Source organism: Babylonia areolata, chromosome 12, assembly GCF_041734735.1.
Source record: "Babylonia areolata isolate BAREFJ2019XMU chromosome 12, ASM4173473v1, whole genome shotgun sequence".
Lineage (NCBI taxonomy): Eukaryota > Metazoa > Mollusca > Gastropoda > Neogastropoda > Buccinidae > Babylonia > Babylonia areolata.
In genome coordinates, this window is record NC_134887.1 from 30,552,278 (window position 1) to 30,573,297 (window position 21,020).

Genomic DNA, 21,020 nt, shown 5'->3' on the forward strand with positions numbered 1-21,020 from the left:
GGAACTGCTCGGGCTGTTTCCGCCACGCACACCCCCCTGCCCTCATCAACCACCCTGACATCTGTGCCCCCACCTCCCCCAACCAGACCATTGACGTTGTGTTCGTCATCTTCACCAAGGTCGGGGATGGTGACAGACGAAACCTCATCCGTAGAACATGGGCGTCCGTGACGAGAAACAACACGTCAAACTTCCGGCATTTGTTCCTGCTGGGCTTTGTTCCGGATTTCCGGATGATGGCGGCGGTCAGCAGGGAGAGCGGGACGCACAGGGACGTTGTGGTGACGGACTTCCGGGACTCCTATTTGAACCTGACCCGGAAGTCCATGTCTTCGCTGCACTGGGTTTCCACCTACTGTGGCCACGCAAGGTCAGCCGGGGTGGGGGAGTGTAGATGATGTCAGCCGGGGTGGGGGAGTGTAGATGATGTCAGAGACTCACACTCCAACTCCGTTCTTCTTCTTCGTTCGTGGGCTGCAACTCCCACGTGCACTCGTATGTACACGAGTGGGCTTTGACGTGTATGACCGTTTTTACCCCGCCATGTAGGCAGCCAGATTTCAGACACGCACACATACACACTCACACAGACGTGTAGCATTTTACGTGTATGAGCGTTTTGTTTATCTACCCAGCCATGCAGGCAGCTGTACTCCGTTTTCGGGGCTGGACAAGCTGGGTATGTTCTTGTTTCCATAACCCACCGAACGCTGACATGGATTACAGGATCTTTAACGTGCATATTTGATCTTCTGCTTGCGTATACACACCAAGGGGGTTCAGCCACAAGCAGGTCTGTACATTATGTTGACCTGGATGATCGGGAAAAATCTCTACACTTATCCACCAGGCGCCGTTACCGAGATTCGAACCCGGGACTCTCAGTTTGAAAATCCAACGCTTTAACCGCTCGGCTATTGCGCCCGTCAAACCCCGTTTATTCTGGGCCTCATTTCTTGGGGAGGACTGGCTCTGGGTTGCAACATGTTCTTCCCCTCATCTATGTGAAGAGTCATAGTGGCGCCGCACACTGAGGAAAAAAAGAAGAAGAAAAAAAGAAGCAGGAACTATCCTTTCACGTTGTATCAGAAAATGCTTTAGACAAAGGCTCCAGTGTTCCAAAACTTCAAACAAACATAACTACATGCAGCTTTATTTCGAAATCAGTTCAGCTATTGAACAACAATAATCGATAGTGGACAGGTCGATACTACACGTCACATGTTATCACACCCCACTTCACCCCGCACGACACAATACTACGCCACACCACATCGCACACCACACCACAAAACCATACCATACCACATCACATCATACTACACAACACCACACCATACCACATGACATGACACTAAACCATATCAACCACCACACCGCATCACACCATATCACACCACACCATACACATCACACCATACCACACACAATACCACACTACACACAATACCACACCACACACCACATCACACCACACAACACCACGCTATACCACATCACACCACGCCACACTACACTCAATACCACACCACACAACACCACATCACACAACACCACACAACACCACGCCACACACCACACCACACACATTACACCACACCCAATACCACACCACACCACACCACACATCACACAACACCACGCCACACCACACCACACACATCACACCACACCACACCCAATACCACACCACACAACACCACGCCACACACCACACACATTACACCACACCCAATACCACACCACACCACACAACACCACGCCACACCACACCACACACATCACACCACACCCAATACCACACCACATCACACAACACCACGCCACACCACACCACACACATCACACCACACCACGCCACCCCACACCACATACACCACACCACACCACACACAACACCACACCACTACATACAACACCACACCACACCACATCACACCACACCACACCACGCCACACCACACCACACCACGCCACGCCACGCCACGCCACGCCACACCAAAAGGGCAGGATGTAAAAGAAAGCTGTATAGGCATCCTCCTTTACCCCAAATAATAGGTTACTATTTTTTCGTTTAACTTGATACCACATGGTATCACATCAAATCACACACCATGCACCACACCACAGCACACTATACCTCACACATCCCAGGCACATCACACATCACATCACATCACACACCACATCATACATCACACCACATCATACACCACATCACACACCACATCATACATCACATCACACACCACATCATACATCACATCACACATCTCATACCACATCACACCACATCACATCACACACACCACATCACACACCACATCATACATCACATCACATCACATCACACATCAGTGTTGATGTTTTCTTCCTTCCAGGTTTTTCCAGAAGGTTGACGACGACGTGTTTGTCAACACCAGGGCCATACTGCCCATTCTCAACAAATACGCCGCCTATCTCCAAACTGGGGTGGGGGGTCACCGCCGAGACAATGCCACCGTCGATCGATTCATCGCCAACAAATGGTACTCTTCACCTTTTTTTTTTTTTTTTTTTTTTTCTCAAGGCCTGACTAAGCGCGTTGGGTTACGCTGCTGGTCAGGCATCTGCTTGGCAGATGTGGTGTAGCGTATATGGATTTGTCCGAACGCAGTGACGCCTCCTTGAGCTACTGAAACTGAAACTGATCTCTCTCTCTGTTGCACATTCAGACTCTTTAAAACATCGCAGGCAATAGAACCAAAAAATTGAGATGGACATTGACAGATATATAAAAAGTGCATTGACAAATTATTTTAGATTTTGGGGAAGTGTCTGGGTTTGTTCCAATGTACCTTTTATTGACCTGTGTGCCAGCTGAATTGATACCGTAAGCGGCGTTGGCTTGAAGTTATGTACCTTGTGTGTGGAGAGAGTTACCACTCTTTACTATTTGTTAATTGTTTGATCTCCTGGCCTCATTGTTTATAATATCAAGTGGAAAAACTACCGAGGCAACCATGTGTTTGTTCTGTATTGCCCGTGTGTTCTGTGTGGCTTGTTCAGGATAAAAGAGGCTATGCTAGTCTTGAATAAAAGCTAATTTTTGTTTGCACATTTCTTCTGTCATTGCTGCTGTATGCACCTGTCAAATGATCGGTATAAGAGCAAGCCCGGCGCTTCAATTTACGGGAAAGTGTCTGGGTTTCTTCTAAGGTGCTTTTTTTTTTTTCTTTTTTTCTTCTTTTTTTTTCCCTTCTTTTTTTCTTTTTTTTTCTTCTTTTTTTCTTCTTTTTTTTTCTTTTTTTTTTTTTAATCTGTGTGCTATCTGAATTGGTAGCGTAAGCAGCATTGGTTTGAAGTTATGTACCTTGTGTGTGGAGAGAGTTACCACTCTTTACTATTTGTTAATTATTTTAGATTTGTTATTTCTAGTACTGCTGTTCATAGTTTCAGATATAGTGTCATAAGTAAACCGATGTATACCTGTCGTTTATGCAGTCTAGGTAAGGAAGGTGAATTACTTTTTTTTTCTTATGTTACCCTGCCTCAAGTAACCTCAAACAAAAGTTAATGCAACCAAAATATTGCAAAGATCCATCCACTTTTAGATTGGATTTGCTCATGTCGTCACCACATGAATTGACTCTCTTTTACGTGAAGTACGCATTGCCAGTGAATCTTGAAGGCCTTGCTTCTCCTGTTCCATTATTTAATAAGGAAATAAACACTATTTATGGACGAAAAGAAATAATCTGTGAACATTTTCTTTATCATATATATATATATATATATATATGACCCAGGCGTCTTTGTTTTTTAATAATGTAATGGAGGACACACCAAAAAAACAGCTTTGGTTAATCTTTTAACCTTTAAAACTGTGTTTGGGATGGGGTGGTTGTTTAAAAATCTGTCATTAATTTTATGCCCATGTTGGTCCAATGTACCTCCAAAAGGAAGGTTGGTTTGCACAAGGGACGACTGTTTCACACTTACGAAGTGCTCATCAGGCCTGCTACCCGCTCTTGTCTGCTAACCACAGAGAAGCCACCTCTCAAGGAAGGAGGAATTTCCAATTGCTCGGCAGGAGCTTTTTCTTCGATAAAGAAAATGTCTATCAATAACCAACTTCAGCAGAACACGGAAAGGAAAAACCAGGCATATATATATATATATATTGTTTATGCTAACTGGAAACATACGTATCACACTTCCAAACTGAATTTATCGAGTGAAGCGAGTTTTGTTGTTGTTGTTGTCGCTGCTGCTGCTGCTGCTTTTTGTATGTTTACTTTGTTGGTGAAGTTCTTAGAGGTATCTCTTAAACCAATATTTATCTCATTCTATTACCTTTTTTAAAGCAAAAATGACTCTGGAAATCGACTTTCTGTTCATCTGGTTCACGAATTCAAAAGGGAAAGAAATCTGTTAATGTACAGGACTCATTACTTCCCTTCCCAGATATCTCGTCGATTTTTCCTCGTTTGCGACAATCTGACAGCGTGTGCGCGGAGCAAAATTAATGTGCTTTCATGTCAGCAGACGAAGCGTGTGTTAACAATTACAGGTTGGAATGGGCTCGGGGTAAACGGAGAAAAAATAAACAGACACTTGAACTTTCTGGGTTCAGATCAGGTGTGGGAACATGTTGATCTAGGTCGATAATTTTGTTCGTCGATGTGAAGTAAAAAAAACAGCTTTTAGTCAAGGTTAGGGGGGAATAACTGGGGGTGGGAGGGAGTGAAAAGGGGGACGAATGCCTGTTATTGCCCAAGGTCTATAAGTTTTCTTTCGTTTCTTTCTGTCTTTCTTTCTTTCCAACTTCTACTTTTTTTTTCCCTTCTGATTTAGATTTATTGGTGTGTGAATTTGTTAGCACTGACAAGGAGGAAGATGGCAGAATGGTTAAGACGCTCAGCAATCAATACAGAGTCAGTGAGGGTGTGGGTTTGAATCCCGCTCTTTCCCTTTCCCCCAAGTTTGACTGGAAAATCAAACTGAGCGTTTAGTCTTTCGGATGAGACGATAAACCGAGGTCCCGTGTGCAGCACGCACTTTGTGCACTGAAAAAGAACCCTGGGCAACGACAGTGTTGTCCTCTGGCCAAATTATGTAAAAAGGTACACAAATGTATAAGCATGCACTCAAGGCTCGACAAGCGCATTGGGTTATGCTGCTGTCAGGCATCTGCCTAGCAGATGTGATGTAGCGTATATGGATGGGTCCGTAAGCAGTGACGCCTCCTTGAGAAACTGAAATTGATACGCCCCATCCTCCCACTCCCTCTCAACACCCACGTTGTTGGTATCGTTCTTGTAGTGTTTAACTCTCTCAGTACGTCCAGTCCTCTCTTCTCCTCTACACAGACCCTTCAGATGTCCAGTGGGTGTCTGAATGACCCAACCTTTAGCTTCCGTCGTCAGAATTGTGGTATTCTTTGTCAACATTCACCTCTTCAGTATAAGAGCCTTCCGCTTGCAATATTTTGATGATGGTAATTGTGAAACGCTGTTAACGTCGTCTCTTTCGCCGTTCGTATGGAGAGAGTTAAATCACAAGGAATCGCACGGGAACCACGAAAATAAGTAAATTACTATCAACAACAATGCTAACACTAATAATAATGGTGATGATGATGATGATAATGATCATGATGATAATGTGTTCGCAAATAATCCACAAACAGACCGCTGGAGGGTTCCGCCGTGCTTGTATGACTTATAGAGGCGCGTCACATGATCTGTGCTCTCGAAGTTGATTGGCTCTCCGAAATTTCCAGCAACAAAGGCGATCGAGAGAGGCGGAACGTGCGAAACAGCAGTCTTCATTTTTCGATTTTGTGTGTGTGTGTGTGTGTGTGTGTGTGTGTTGCATACAATGGCGCTTCATTGACCATAGTTTGGCTGTAGCAATGGAGGCTATCAACTGAAGAAATCGAAGACAGCACATGTTTGCTGCTTTGTCAATGTCGATCGCCTCTGGTATTGTTCAAATTTCATGTAAAAGTTAAGATACTTAAGCACAAGATCCAAGATGGCCGTGGAACTCTCCAGCGATCTGTTGTCAGTTAATGACAAGGGAGACAAAGCGTGTCCAAACTAGAAATCTTTATTTCCCATTCCAGATTTCTCTGCTTGGCTACCGTTGTCCCTCGCGTGTTATGGTACCAAAAATTGGGTGTCGCCTTTATTGAAGGCTTAGGATTACTGATATGAACTTAACTTTTCGAATTTGTAAATGAAGTTCAAATAGTTGTCAACAATTGTATTGTATTGTATCGTATGGTATTGCATTGCATTGCATTGCGCTGCTTTGCGTTGCGATGCATTCTTTGCGTTGCGTTGAGGTGGGCTGCGTTGTACGGTATTATATTGTACTGTGTTTGTTGAGTTGTGTTGCGCTGCGTTGCGTTGCGTCGCGTCGTATCGTGTTGTATCGCATTGTGTTGACACCCAAAACAACGACAATGCCATATTTACACCCACAGATGGACCAACACCCATTGCCCAACCTCCGTCCCCCACAAAAACCAACAACAAAGCACTGAAACGCACACACACACACACACGCGCGCGCGCGCGCACACATAAAATAGAAACAGACACAAATACACACACAGACACACACACAAAGCAGTTCTTTGACTAGTGAGCGAAACTTTCACTTTCACTCTCACGCTCTTTACAGGTACGCCTCGTGCAAGTCCTACCCGGCCGAACTGTACCCGGACTATGCCCACGGACCAACCTACGTGTCCTCCTTGAGGGTGGCCAAGCGCCTGAGCCAAGCGTGTAAGGACATGCCCTTCTTCCACATAGAGGACGCCTTCCTAGGGCTGTGTCAGGAGATGATTGGTCTCAGTGTCGTCCACATGGAGGAGCTGAGGCTGTTCAAGAACGTCGGGAAACTGTGCGAGGCCAAGGACCTCCACAGGGGGGTCGTCTACCCTGTCCGTTCGTCTGTGATCATGGAGGCTTTCTGGAGAACTTTGCCCTGTCCTCCTGTAGTGGACTGAAAACCCAGGGGGAGGAGGGTGTGTGAGGGGGGCTGGGGGGTCGGGTGGGGGTGGATGCGTGTGTGTGTGTGAGTGTTTGTGTGTGTGTGTGTGTATGAGTGTGTGTGTGTGTGCGTATGTGTGTATTTGTATGAGTGAGTGAGTGAGTGAGTGTGTGTGTGTGTGTGTGTGTGTGTGTGTGAGTGAGTGTTTGTGAGTGTATGCATTTGTATGAGTGAGTGAGTAAGTGTGTGTGTGTGTGTGTGTGTGTGAGTGAGTGTTTGTGAGTGTATGCATTTGTATGAGTGAGTGAGTAAGTGTGTGTGTGTGTGTGTGTGTGTGTGAGAAGTGGGAAGGAATGTGTGTGAAAGAGAGAGAGGTAGAGAGGGAGAGAGAGAGAATCATTGAATCATTATTAGAGTCATACTGATTTGTCATGAGTACCACTAGGCGAAATAAACTACATTGTATCCTGGGCCTCGTTTTGTTGGTGTCATTGTTGTTGCTGCTCTTGTTGTAAAGGATCTGTATGAGTCTTGTGTGGTGTAATGTGGTGTATGTGTATCTTTATGCACAGTCATATAATATATATATATATATATATATATATATATATATATATATATTCATGCACACACACAAGCACAAAAACGCACATGCCTGCACACACACACACACACATATTACACATACACATGCACACTCACTCATACTCACACATATATACACGCACACACACACACATACACACACATCCTTTCACACACCCAATCACATACACATACACACAAGACACCATGAACACTCAGACAAAATGAACACGGCCATTGAAAACAGATCAAAGAAAAAAAAAGCAACAACCATAGAATAGACATAGAATATTATTTCATTTACTCCAAAAACCAGATTATCACAAAACGCATGATCACTAAAAAAAAAAAAAAAAAAAAAAAATCTGTCACAACATCAACAAAAACACTATTCAAAGGCATTATAGTCGTGGTTGCATAATCAAAATGATTAATCATTATCATATTTCTCTGTCTCGCAGCTGCACAGGAATAGTTCTGTAAACAATTTTTAGTTGTTGTTTTTTTTTTGTGTTTTTTTTTGTACACAGTAAAACAGCTGCTCTGAGTCACTGACAATGAATTGGCAGACAAGAAAAGTTTATCACTTGACTATAAAACCCCCAGTATTGAACATGCACAAGGAAGGGAGGCGGAGGAGGAGGGAGGGGGGAGAATGGAAAGGGAGTGGGGGTATGGGATACTTGGGGGGTGGGGGGTGAGGGGTGGGGAGTTGAAAGAGAGCAAGCCTATAATCATGATTTTAAAAATGTCATCAGGTGGTTCAGACAAAACCCAGGAAACATTGACACCAAACATGTCTATCAAACACGGATGTTCACAACACTTGATGGCACACAGAAACACGCACACACACACACACACACACACACACACTCTACCTTGCCTTTGTCAACACAAGCCCCCATCTACCAAACTCTCCAACACACGCATGCCCACCCACCCCCTTCCCCAACTGCCACCCCCCACCCCATCCCCTGAACCCACCGCTCCCCCCACCACCTCTCCCCCCACCCCTCCCCCCCACACAAGAAAGCCCACAGTTTCAGGAGCAGCACACGCACACACAGAGGTGAAGCCCTGACTGACTGCAGTCATGCTACTTGTGTCTTCAGATCCAGTCCTCCACACTGGCACACCGTTGTGATCTGAAAACAGACAACACACCACGCACAGTAACATCATCATGACACCACAATGACTGTCCAGTGTTTAGGAAATACATAAATAAATAAATAAAATCAAACTAAAAAAAAAAAAAAAAAAAAGTTTAAGGTCCCATAACCTAGGGTGCAGTGGTCAAACTGTCAAAACAATGGATTCTGGCCCGAGTTTCCTGAGTTCAATCCCACTCTCCAAACTCTCAGGTCAACAGATGTGCAGACCTGTTGGTGCCTGAAGCCCCTTCGTGTGTATACGCATGTAGGAGATCAAATACGCACGTTAAAGATCCTGCAATCTATGTCAGCGTTCTGTGGGTTATGGAAAAATGAACACACCTAGCATGCATACCCCTAAAAACGGAGTATGGCTGCCTACATGGCGGGGTAAATAAACAAGTCATACACATAAAATGTTACATATCTGTATGAGTGTGTATATGTGCGTGATTAATACATGACTGAATGACACAGGAAACGAATGATAAGCACCCAATAGCAGCTGTAAGTCAGCTCGACCCAGGTAGGCAGCCTGTTGTGCAAATGCCTCCAGTCTTTGTAAAGCACTTAGAGCCTGGTCTCTGACCAACGATAGGCGCTATATAAGTATCCATATCATTATCATCATTGGGGTAGTGTGAATTAATATCCACTGTGTCCAGGGCTGGGCATGGGGAGGCAGTGATTTCATATCCGCTGTGTCCAGGGCTGGTCACAGGAAGGCAGTGAATTCATATCCACTGTGTCCAGGGCTGGTCACAGGAAGGCAGTGATTTCATATCCACTGTGTCCAGGGCTGGGCATAGGAAGGCAGTGATTTCATATCCACTGTGCGCAGGGCTGGGCACAGGAAGGCAGTGAATTCATATCAGGAAGGCAGTGAATTCATATCCACTGTGTCCAGGGCTTGGCACAGGAAGGCAGTGATTTCATATCCACTGTGTCCAGGGCTGGGCATAGGAAGGCAGAGAATTAATATCCACTGTGTGCAGGGCAGGGCATAGGAAGGCAGTGAATTCATAACCACTGTGTCCAGGGCTTGGCACAGAAAGGCAGTGAATTCATATCCACTGTGTCCAGGGCTGGTCACAGGAAGGCAGTGGATTCATATCCACTGTGTCCAGGGCTGGCATAGGAAGGCAGTGAATTCATTTCCACTGTTTCCAGGGCTGGTCACAGGAAGGCAGTGATTTCATATCCACTGTGTCCAGGGCTGGGCATGGGAAGGCAGTGAATTCATATCCACTGTGTCCAGGGCTTAGCACAGGAAGGCAGTGAATTCATATCCACTGTTTCCAGGGCTGGGCATAGGAAGGCAGTGAATTCATATCCACTGTGTCCAGGGCTGGTCAAAGGAAGGCAGTGATTTCATATCCACTGTGTCCAGGGCTGGGCATGGGAAGGCAGTGAATTCATATCCACTGTGTCCAGGACTGGGCATAGGAAGGCAGTGGATTCATATCCACTGTGTCCAGGGCTGGGCATAGGAAGGCAGTGAATTCATATCCACTGTGTCCAGGGCTGGGCATGGGAAGGCAGTGAATTCATATCCACTGTGTCCAGGGCTTAGCACAGGAAGGCAGTGAATTCATATCCACTGTTTCCAGGGCTGGGCATAGGAAGGCAGTGATTTCATATCCACTGTGTCCAGGGCTGGGCATGGGAAGGCAGTGATTTCATATCCACTGTGTCCAGGGCTGTGCATGGGAAGGCAGTGAATTCATATCCACTGTGTCCAGGGCTTGGCACAGGAAGGCAGTGATTTCATATCCACTGTGTCCAGGGCTGGGCATAGGAAGGCAGTGAATTCATATCCACTGTGTCCAGGGCTGGGCATAGGAAGGCAGTGAATTCATATCCACTGTGTCCAGGGCTGGGCATAGGAAGGCAGTGATTTCATATCCACTGTGTCCAGGGCTGGGCATGGGAAGGCAGTGAATTCATATCCACTGTGTCCAGGGCTTAGCACAGGAAGGCAGTGAATTCATATCCACTGTGTCCAGGGCTGGGCATAGGAAGGCAGTGAATTCATATCCACTGTGTCCAGGGCTGGGCATGGGAAGGCAGTGATTTCATATCCACTGTGTCCAGGGCTGGGCATAGGAAGGCAGTGATTTCATATCCACTGTGTCCAGGACTGGGCATAGGAAGGCAGTGAATTCATATCCACTGTGTCCAGGGCTTAGCACAGGAAGGCAGTGAATTCATATCCACTGTGTCCAGGGCTTAGCACAGGAAGGCAGTGAATTCATATCCACTGTGTCCAGGGCTGGTCACAGGAAGGCAATGATTTCATATCCACTGTGTCCAGGGCTGGGCATGGGAAGGCAGTGAATTCATATCCACTGTGTCCAGGGCTGTGCATGGGAAGGCAGTGATTTCATATCCACTGTGTCCAGGGCTGGGCATGGGAAGGCAGTGATTTCATATCCACTGTGTCCAGGGCTGGGCATAGGAAGGCAGTGATTTCATATCCACTGTGTCCAGGGCTGGTCACAGGAAGGCAGTGATTTCATATCCACTGTGTCCAGGGCTGGGCATAGGAAGGCAGTGATTTCATATCCACTGTGTCCAGGGCTGGGCATAGGAAGGCAGTGATTTCATATCCACTGTGTCCAGGGCTGGGCACAGGAAGGCAGTGATTTCATATCACTGTGTCCAGGGCTGGGCATAGGAAGGCAGTGAATTCATATCCACTGTTTCCAGGGCTGGGCATAGGAAGGCAGTGATTTCATATCCACTGTGTCCAGGGCTGGGCATAGGAAGGCAGTGATTTCATATCCACTGTGTCCAGGGCTGGGCATAGGAAGGCGGGGCCCAGTCCTCCCTTTCCACCACTACCTTCCCCAGCTGAAGTCACGTACCCATTCACAACCTGGGTGGAGTGAGGAAAATAGGAGTCAAGTGCTTCTGCCATGACATCTCCCCCACACGTTATCATGCCTGTATTACCTGGATGCGGAACGATTCATATTCACTGCAACATGATGTTGTAAACTGCCCAATGTATGAGTTCAACTTGTATCTGATATATTATTTATTTATTTATTTTATTATAAAAAAAAAATTATTATTAGTATTTTTTATCATTATTATTAATTTTTGTTATTTTTTTACTTTTTTTTTTTCTCAAGGCCAAAGCGCATTGGGTTACGCTGCTGGTCAGGCATCTGCTTGGCAGATGTGGTGTAGCATATATGGATTTGACCGAGCGCAGTGACACCTCCTTGAGCTGCTGATACTGATACTGATAACCTATACCTTTTCACTGCCAGTCAATTCAGAGTCCAAGATTCCCTTAAGCTATAAACACAGAAAAGATGGCCACTATGAATAGCTTGGGATTCCCCATGCGATGTGTAGAAACTATGGCCTATCCAACCACCGAACATGAAGAGCAGTAGGTTCATGGATAACAGTCCCATGATCTGGTCACCCTTCAGAGACATGGGTCCTCTACCTCGCTGCTGCATAAATGTGACTTTGGTGCTACAAGGAAAATTTTCAAGTGAAAAAATATTGAAAAAAAAAAGAGAAGAAATTGTCATAACACACATTGTTCTTCACTGATTACCATGACACACAACGCTATTTGCTGCCTCATCATCATCTCTGATGAGTGACGATGAGACACTTTATTTAGTCTACATGCTTGTTTATTTTGTTTGACCATATTCATTGCATTCTTTGTTCATGTTTTACACAAACCTATGGTAGTCTCTATCTAAAGGCCTGATGGGCGCATTGGGTTTATAAACTTTATATGAAAGTGAGGCATCTGCTTTCTTTAAGCCCTATTTCTAAACGTAGATGTTTGATAGACAGTTGTGTCGATGGGTGCCATAGCCGAATGGTTAAAGCGTTGGACTTTCGATCTGAGGGCCCCGGGTTCGAATCACGGTGACGGCGCCTGGTGGGTAAAGGGTGGAGATTTTTACGATCTCCCAGGTCAACATATGTGCAGACCTGCCAGTGCCTGAACTCCCTTCGTGTGTATACGCAAGCATAAGATCAAATACGCATGTTAAAGATCCTGTAATCCATGTCAGCGTTCGGTGGGTTATCGAAACAAGAACATACCCAGCATGCACACCCCCGAAAGCGGAGTATGGCTGTCTACATGGCGGGGTAAAAACGGTCATACACGTAAAAAGCCCACTCGCGTATATACGAGTGAACGTGGGAGTTGAAGCCCACGAACGCAGAAGAAGGAGAAGAAGAAGAAGACAGTTGTGTCTGACTATGGCCATCATAACAGCATTGGAGGCAACTACTGTCCTGGTTATCTGGGGTAGAATTTGAAAATTATAGAGAGTGTCTTGCTCAAGTTACATCCACACTCTCAGATGGTCCATCACAGAGGTGGTGTAGCGTATATGGATCCGTCCCCACGCTTTGCGATGTCCTTGAAAGTGAAAGTGGAACTGACCTTGTCAGCAAGGTGAAAGTGCAACTGACCTTGTCAGCAAACTGAAAGTGAAAGTGAAGGTGGAACTGACCTTGTCTGTAAACTGAAAGTGAAAATGAAAGTGGATCTGTCCTTGTCAACAAACTGAAAATGATAGTGAAAGTGAAAGTGAAATTGACCTTGTCAGCAAGCTGAAAGTGAAAATGAAAGTGGAACTGACCTTGTTGGCCAGCTGAAAGCAATAGTGAAAGTGAAAGTGGAATTGACCTTTTCGGCAAACTGAAAGTGAAAGTGGAACTGACCTTGTCGGCCAGCTGAAAGTGAAAGTGGAACTGACCTTGTCAACCAGCTGAAAGTGAAAGTGAAAGTGGAACTGACCTTGTCAGCCAGCTGAAAGTGAAAGTGAAAGTGGAACTGACCTTGTCAGCCAGCTGCTGGCACTGCTGGGAGGCCACAGAGAAGAGGATGACGGCCTCCTTCAGCCACTGCACCTCCGCTTCCATCTGTCCACAGGTGGGTGGGGAAAAAAGTGAGGAAATAAAGCAACAACAACAAAAACATGTAAAAAGTACAGGAAAAAAAACATCCACATCCATGTATGCGTGTACACACACACACTCACACACACACACACGCACACACACACCCACGCACGATCGTGCACAAACACACACACATTTAATCACTAACATGCGCAGACAGTGACTTTTCCCCCTTCCCAGAATTTTTTCATTCTTCCCTCTCCTCATCTTATTTCATTTCATAATGAAAGGACATTACTAAAGAACGATTCACTCACCACGACCCCAAACACACCACCTCTGACCAAAACTCACACACACACACACACTCACAGACACAACCAAACCAAACAAACACACACACATACACACACTTCACACTGCACACCACTTACACTACACTCTACACACCAAACACACTACACACCACACACTACACGCACACACACACACACACACACACACACACTACACACACACACACACATACACAGCTTTCCCGCCATAGATGCCTGCGTTAAGTGTTCACACTGGCCACCAGCCAGCAGCAACCAGCTTTTCAATTTGTCTCCTGTTCACAGAACAGATGGATGGCTGGTCCAAGGGATGGAACTCTTCAATGATAGCAGCAGCATGAATCCCCACAGCATTCGGTTGGTTACTCCGTATGGAAAGTGCCTTAGCTTGACAGATACTAACTGATCTGACTGAAATGTACTGCTATGTCAGGCTGGGCTTACTGTGATCGTAGCCTAATATGTCCAGATACAGAGTGATGACTGACAACATCCTGACCTGTAAGCTCGGTCTTACCTCACTGAAGTGACAGCCCTTCACTGACATCCTGAACTGTAAGCTCTGTCTTATCTCAGTGAGGTGACAGCCCTTCACTGACATCCTGACCTGTAAGCTCTGTCCTATCTCAGTGAGGTGACAGCCCTTCACTGACATCCTGACCTGTAAGCTCTGTCCTATCTCAGTGAGGTGACAGCCCTTCACTGACATCCTGACCTGTAAGCTGTGTCTGATCTCAGTGAGGTGACAGCCCTTCACTGACATCCTGACCTGTAAGCTGTGTCTGATCTCAGTGAGATGACAGCCCTTCACTGACATCCTGACCTGTCAGCTCTGACTTATCTTAGTGAGGTGACAGCCCATCACTGACATCCTGACCTTGTAAGCTGTGTCATCTCTGTGAGGTGACAGCCCTTCACTAACATCCAGACCTGTAAGCTGTGTCTGATCTCAGTGAGGTGACAGCCCTTCACTGACATCCCTACCTGTAAGCTCTGTCTTGTCTTAGTGAGGTGACAGCCCTTCACTGACATCCTGATCTGTAAGCTCTGTCTGACCTCAGTGAGGTGACAGCCCTCCACTGACATCCTGACCTGTCAGCTCTGTCTGACCTCAGTAAGGTTACAGCCCTTCACTGACATCCTGACCTGTCAGCTCTGTCTAACCTCAGTGAGGTGACAGCCCTTCACTGACATCCTGACCTGTAAGCTGTGTCTGATCTATGTGAGGTGACAACCCTTCACTGACATCCTGACTTGTAAGCTGTGTCTGACCTCAGTGAGGTGACAGCCCTTCACTGACAACCTGACCTGTCAGCTCTGTCTGACCTCAGTGAGGTGACAGCCCTTCACTGACATCCTGACCTGTCAGCTCTGTCTGACCTCAGCGAGGTGACAGCCCTTCACCGCCATCCTGACCTGTCAGCTCTGTCTACCTCAGTGAGGTGACAGCCCTTCACTGACATCCTGACCTGTCAGCTCTGTCTGACCTCAGTGAGGAGACAGCCTTTCATGGACGAGCATACATGTCAGCAGCATTGGAGGGGTTAACTCTCTCCATACGAACGGCGAAAGGGACGACGTTAACAGCGTTTCACCCCAATTACCATCATCAAAATATTGCAAGGGGAAGGCTCTTATACTGAAGAGGTGAATGTTGACAAAGATACCACAATTCTGATGATGGAAGCTAAAGGTTGGGTCATTCAGACACCCACTGGACATCCGAGGGGTCTGTGTAGAGGAGAAGAGAGGACTGGCTGTACTGAGTGAGTTAAGCGGACTATTTCTACTGCACACCAGTCACACACAGCCCCTTACCTGCAGACGTTGTGACACATCCATTCTTTGCTGGCCGTTCATATGCAGGAGGTAAATGGCCAGAATGACCTTTGAGCCATGAATGTAGAATGACAAGGCCACGTTCTGTGGAATTGGGGGGTTAAAGATTTCCTGTGGACAGAATAAAAAAAAGCACAGAAAACAAAAGTTAGTTTCATTTAAAAAACAGACGAAGAAGAAGATTAAATTTCTATCCCGTGGTGGTGGCTGCGACTGCTATATGGACATTACTATTTCAGATGACTTGCAAGTTCCTCACAGTGCCAAGCATGGGGCAAAGGACCTAAGTTTGGATCTTGTAGGGAGGAAAATGGCAGAATGGTTAAGACGCTTATCTGCCAATACAGTGTCCTTGAGACTCAAGTCTGGGTTTGATTCCTGTTCTCACTCTTTCTTCCAAGTTTGACTGGAAAATCAAACTGAGTGTCTAGTCATTCAGATGAGACGATAAACCGAGGCCCCGTGTGCAGCACGCATTTGGCGCATTGGAAAAGAACCTGACGGGCATAATAGCTGAGTGGTTAAAGCGTTGGGCTGTCAATCTGAGGGTCCCGGGTTCAAATCACGGTGACGGCGCCTGTTGGGTAAAGGGTGGAGATTTCTGCGATCTCCCAGGTCAACATATGTGCAGACCTGCTAGTGCCTGAACCCCCTTCGTGTGTATATGCAAGCAGAAGATCAAATACACACGTTAAAGATCCTGTAATCCATGTCAGCGTACGGTGGGTTATGGAAACAAGAACACACCCAGCATGCACACCCCCGAAAACGGAGTATGGCTGCCTACATGGCGGGGTAAAAACAGTCATACACGTAAAAGCCCACTCGTGTGCATACGAGTGAACGCAGAAGAAGAAGAAGAAGAAAGAACCTGTGGTGATGAGAGTGTTGTCTTCTGGCAAAATTGTGTAGAAGAAATCCACTCTGACACACAGGCACACAAATATCAATGTGCATGCACTCAAGGTCTGACTAAGCGCACTGAGTTATGCTGCTAGTAAGGCATCTGCCGAGCCAATGTGGTGTAGCATGTATGGATTTGTCTAAACTCAGTGACACCTCCTCAAGAAACTGAAACTGAAACACTGACAATCAAATTACATTGAAAACATTCATATCAGTCACAGCTTTTGATGACACATAAACATGCGACAATGACACTGTGAAAATTAAAAGAACACATCACACATTAATTGAGCAGATCCACATGACATTCAGATTCTGATTGAATCCAGAACAAACACAAAAAAACAACAACAGTGAAACTCATTCATCACAGGTTCAGTCTGACTGATGGGATCGTCTGTCACAGAGTTCCTTCCCTTCCCCCACCTCTTGCATGCTAGAAACCTGGGTGATTAAGAGAGTGGAGGGTGTGCCTGTCTATCTACCCGCATGGCAGGTGATACAGGTTGGATGAGAGTGTGCAGGGTTAGAGTCACCCTTGGAAGATAGTCAGGGACCTCCTGCAATTGCAATAAAATGAATGAATGAATGACTGATATGGATACTGATATAGCGCCTGTCCTCGGTCGGAGACCAAGCTCTAAGTGCTTTATAAACACGGGGTCTTTTGCGCAACTGGCTGCCTACCTGGGTAGAGCCGACTGACTGCTGCCATTGGGCGCTCATGATTCGTTTCCTGTGTCATTCAGATTTCAGGCATGCACACATACACACTCAGACAGACATGTAACATTTTACATGTATGACTGTTTTGTTTATTTACCCTGCCGTGTAGGCAGCCATACTACGTTTTCGGTGGTGTGCATGCTGGGTATGTTCTTGTTTCCATAACCCATCGAATGCTGACATGGATTACAGGATTTTTCACATGTGTATTTGATCAGCTGCGTGCATATACACATGACGGGGGTTCAGGCACTTGCAGGTCTGCACATGTTTTGACCTAGGAAATCGGAAAAATCTCCAACCTTTACCCACCAGGCATCATTACCGAGATTCGAACCCGGGACCTTTAGAATGAAAGTCCAACACTTTTACCACTCTGCTATTGCACCCGTCGCAATATGAGCCCATGGGAACTCCCAACCCAAATCTCGGTAATGGCGCCTGGTGGGTAAAGGGTGGAGATTTTTCCAGTCTCCCAGGTCAACATATGTGCAGACCTGCTAGTGCCTGAACCCCCTTCGTGTGTATATGCGTGAGGAAGATGCAATACACAGGTTAAAGATCCTGTAATCCATGTCAGTATTCGGTGGGTTATGGAAACAGGAACATACCCAGCATGCACACCCCCAAAAACGGAGTATGACTGCCTACATGGCACGTAAAAGCCCACTCGTGTGCATGCGGGTGAATGTGGGAGTTGCAGCCCATGAATGAAGAAGAAGAAGAAGAAGAATACATGCGGCTAACAAGGCAGCAGTGTGCTCTGTGCATCTCATACAGATACCATCACAAATCAGGAGGTCAGAAACAGAGTAACTACAGCCTTTGATGCACATGACAGCCTGCTTAGCATCGTGAAGAAAAGAAAAACGATGTGGTGTGGACATGTAACGAGATCGTCAAGCCTGACAAAAACCACCCTGCAAGGCACTGTGTAGCGCCAGGAGGAAGACGAAGAGGCAGACAGAAGAAGAGGTGGGAAGATAACATCCGGGAATGGACAGGCCCGTCTTTCACCAAGTTGCAGACAGCAGCTTACGACCGATACAGGTGGCGGGAGATTGTCAGAGAGTCATCAGTGATGCCACCACAATGCTACCAGGCTGTCGAGACTGATGATGATGATGATGATGGTGGTGGTGGTGATGATGGTGTGTTCAAGTTAAGAACCTGGGGGAGGGGGATCTCACTAAGCACTGCCTCCGCTGAAAAGCAGTCTGCTCAAACAATTATTGGTAAAATTTGCATGCAAAGTCAAAAGCTTCCCTCCCTGGTGTGAAAACAAAGTTTTTGCAGTGAAGTTTGTGAGAGGTTTGGGTACGCAATGACAAAAAGGTTTGTGAATTCATGCAATGATGAAATAGTTGATGCAATTTTTTTTTGGGGGGGAGGGGGGGGGCATGGGGGGTGGGGGGGTGGATCTTAAAGCGAAGTTTTGCCAGTGAATCTCGCATCAATTCTTTTCGGGGGGGTCTGTGTATTCCACCTTCAGAGTAACCCTCTCAAGGTTTGAAGGTTGTCTGGGACCCCCTGGAATTATGTCCCTCAGACAATCCCCCCCCCCTCTTCCCATCGCCAAGTACCCCCTGGAATTATGTCCCTCAGACAATCCCCCCCCCTCTTCCCATAGCCAAGTACCCACTGGAATTATGTCCCTCAGACAATTCCCCCCCCTCTTCCCATCGCCAAGTACCCCCTGGAATTATGTCCCTCAGACAATCCCCCCCCTCTTCCCATAGCCAAGTACCCACTGGAATTATGTCCCTCAGACAATTCCCCCCCCTCTTCCCATCGCCAAGTACCCCCTGGAATTATGTCCCTCAGACAATTCCCCCCCCTCTTCCCATCGCCAAGTACCCCCTGGAATTATGTCCCTCAGACAATCCCCCCCGCCCCCTTCCCATCGCCAAGTACCCCCTGGAATTATGTCCCTCAGACAATCCCCCCCCCCTCTTCCCATGGCCAAGTACCCCCTGGAATTATGTCCCTCAGACAATCCCCCCCCCTCTTCCCATAGCCAAGTACCCCCTGGAATTATGTCCCTCAGACAATCCACCCCTCTTCCCATAGCCAAGTACCCCCTGGAATTATGTCCCTCAGACAATACACCCCTCTTCCCATAGCCAAGTACCCCCTGGAATTATGTCCCTCAGACAATTCCCCCCCCCCTCTTCCCACAGCCAAGTACCCCCTGGAATTATGTCCCTCAGACAATCCCCCCCCCCTCTTCCCATAGCCAAGTACCCCCTGGAATTATGTCCCTCAGACAATTCACCCCCCTCTTCCCATAGCCAAGTACCCCCTGGAATTATGTCCCTCAGACAATCCCCCCCCCCTCTTCCCATAGCCAAGTACCCCCTGGAATTATGTCCCTCAGACAATTCCCCCCCCCTCTTCCCATAGCCAAGTACCCCCTGGAATTATGTCCCTCAGACAATCCACCCCCCCTCTTCCCATAGCCAAGTACCCTCCCTCTCCCACCACACACCCCTCCCCAAAAAACAGCAGCAACAACAACAACAACAACAACAAATCTGAAGCCCACAATCTGTTCCAGCCACCCCCAGGCACTGACCCGTGTCTTGCTGAAGACCAGTTCCTGCAGAGACTTGCGTTTGGGGATGGACAGACAGTGCCGACATGCCAGCACGCTCTTGTTCAGCCTCTCCAGCAGCTGCAGCAACCACAGCCAGGTACAAGACACAGGAAGGCTTCATTGTGTCGGAATGAGACATTGTTGATACGTCACACACGTACACATGCAAGCACACACACACACACACAGAGTCACATATTCACACACACACACACACACACACACACACACACACACACACACAGAAACATGACAGTTCATCTAAATTTGAATTTTACAAGCACGCTGTGACAAATTATAAAATTGAACCATATTTAAAGAATACAGCAAATACACAACACAGGAAAGCACTGACCATGTTATGAATCAGTGCCAATGACGTACAAATCGAACAGGGAAGATATAAAGATACACCGAAAGAACAAAAACTGTGTGATACTTGTAACAGTTTAGAAGATGAGATTCACCTTTTAGACAATTGTGTAAAGTACAATACTTACAGACACATATTCCAAATGCAAAGCCTAGTGAATTGATCCTTCTAACAGAAATACAGCCAAGGCTGGCGAAATTTGTTCATGAATGTTTCTCCTCTTAATATGCTCATGTTTATGTTTCATTTTGTCTTATAAACTTTAAGGTTTTATGACAATAAAAAGTATTCTATTCTAATCTATTCACACCTACATGTGCGCATGCAACATATATACATGAAGATACGCATACACAGTGATTCGTTTGAGCGTAGGAATGCTTGAAAGAGACACATTTTACACGATTTACCATACATTTACACGATTTAACATGCACCAGTGCATAGAAAAACCCAGATATGGGCAAACATTCGATGACTATTTAAGATGACAGCAACTGCCCATCATTATAAAAACACAAAGATAAAGGAACTGCGAATGAATGTGTTTTTTTCTCGTGGTTGTTTTCTGTCTTCCATCAAGCCATGTGTGGAGCACCTCAAAATAACAAAACAAAAAACTGAAA

The 21,020-nt window shown here is 46.3% G+C and overlaps 2 protein-coding genes across 3 annotated transcripts in view; one reads left to right on the plus strand and one right to left on the minus strand.

Annotated features, from left to right (window-relative positions):
* The window catches only part of LOC143287891 (beta-1,3-galactosyltransferase 5-like), a 9,885-nt gene extending 2,885 nt beyond the window's left edge, over positions 1–7,000 (plus strand). The window contains exons 2-4 of the mRNA XM_076596131.1: positions 1–370; positions 2,382–2,528; positions 6,673–7,000. The exon at positions 1–370 is cut by the window's left edge and continues 172 nt beyond it. Of these exons, the coding sequence (XP_076452246.1) occupies positions 1–370; positions 2,382–2,528; positions 6,673–7,000 (845 nt within the window). The remainder of the gene's footprint in view (positions 371–2,381; positions 2,529–6,672) is intronic.
* Positions 6,872–21,020, minus strand: part of LOC143288520 (protein rogdi-like) — a 35,262-nt gene continuing 21,113 nt past the window's right edge. Inside the window, exons 8-12 of one of the 2 annotated variants that reach the window (XM_076597103.1) lie at positions 20,001–20,099; positions 15,773–15,904; positions 13,557–13,640; positions 8,634–8,717; positions 6,872–6,996 (exon numbers count right to left, since the gene is read on the minus strand). In XM_076597103.1, coding sequence (XP_076453218.1) covers positions 8,664–8,717; positions 13,557–13,640; positions 15,773–15,904; positions 20,001–20,099 — 369 coding nt within the window. In that variant the 3' untranslated portion in view covers positions 6,872–6,996; positions 8,634–8,663. Of the gene's footprint in view, positions 6,997–8,406; positions 8,718–13,556; positions 13,641–15,772; positions 15,905–20,000; positions 20,100–21,020 lie in introns of those variants that run through there. The other variant, XM_076597102.1, reaches the window with a different exon arrangement.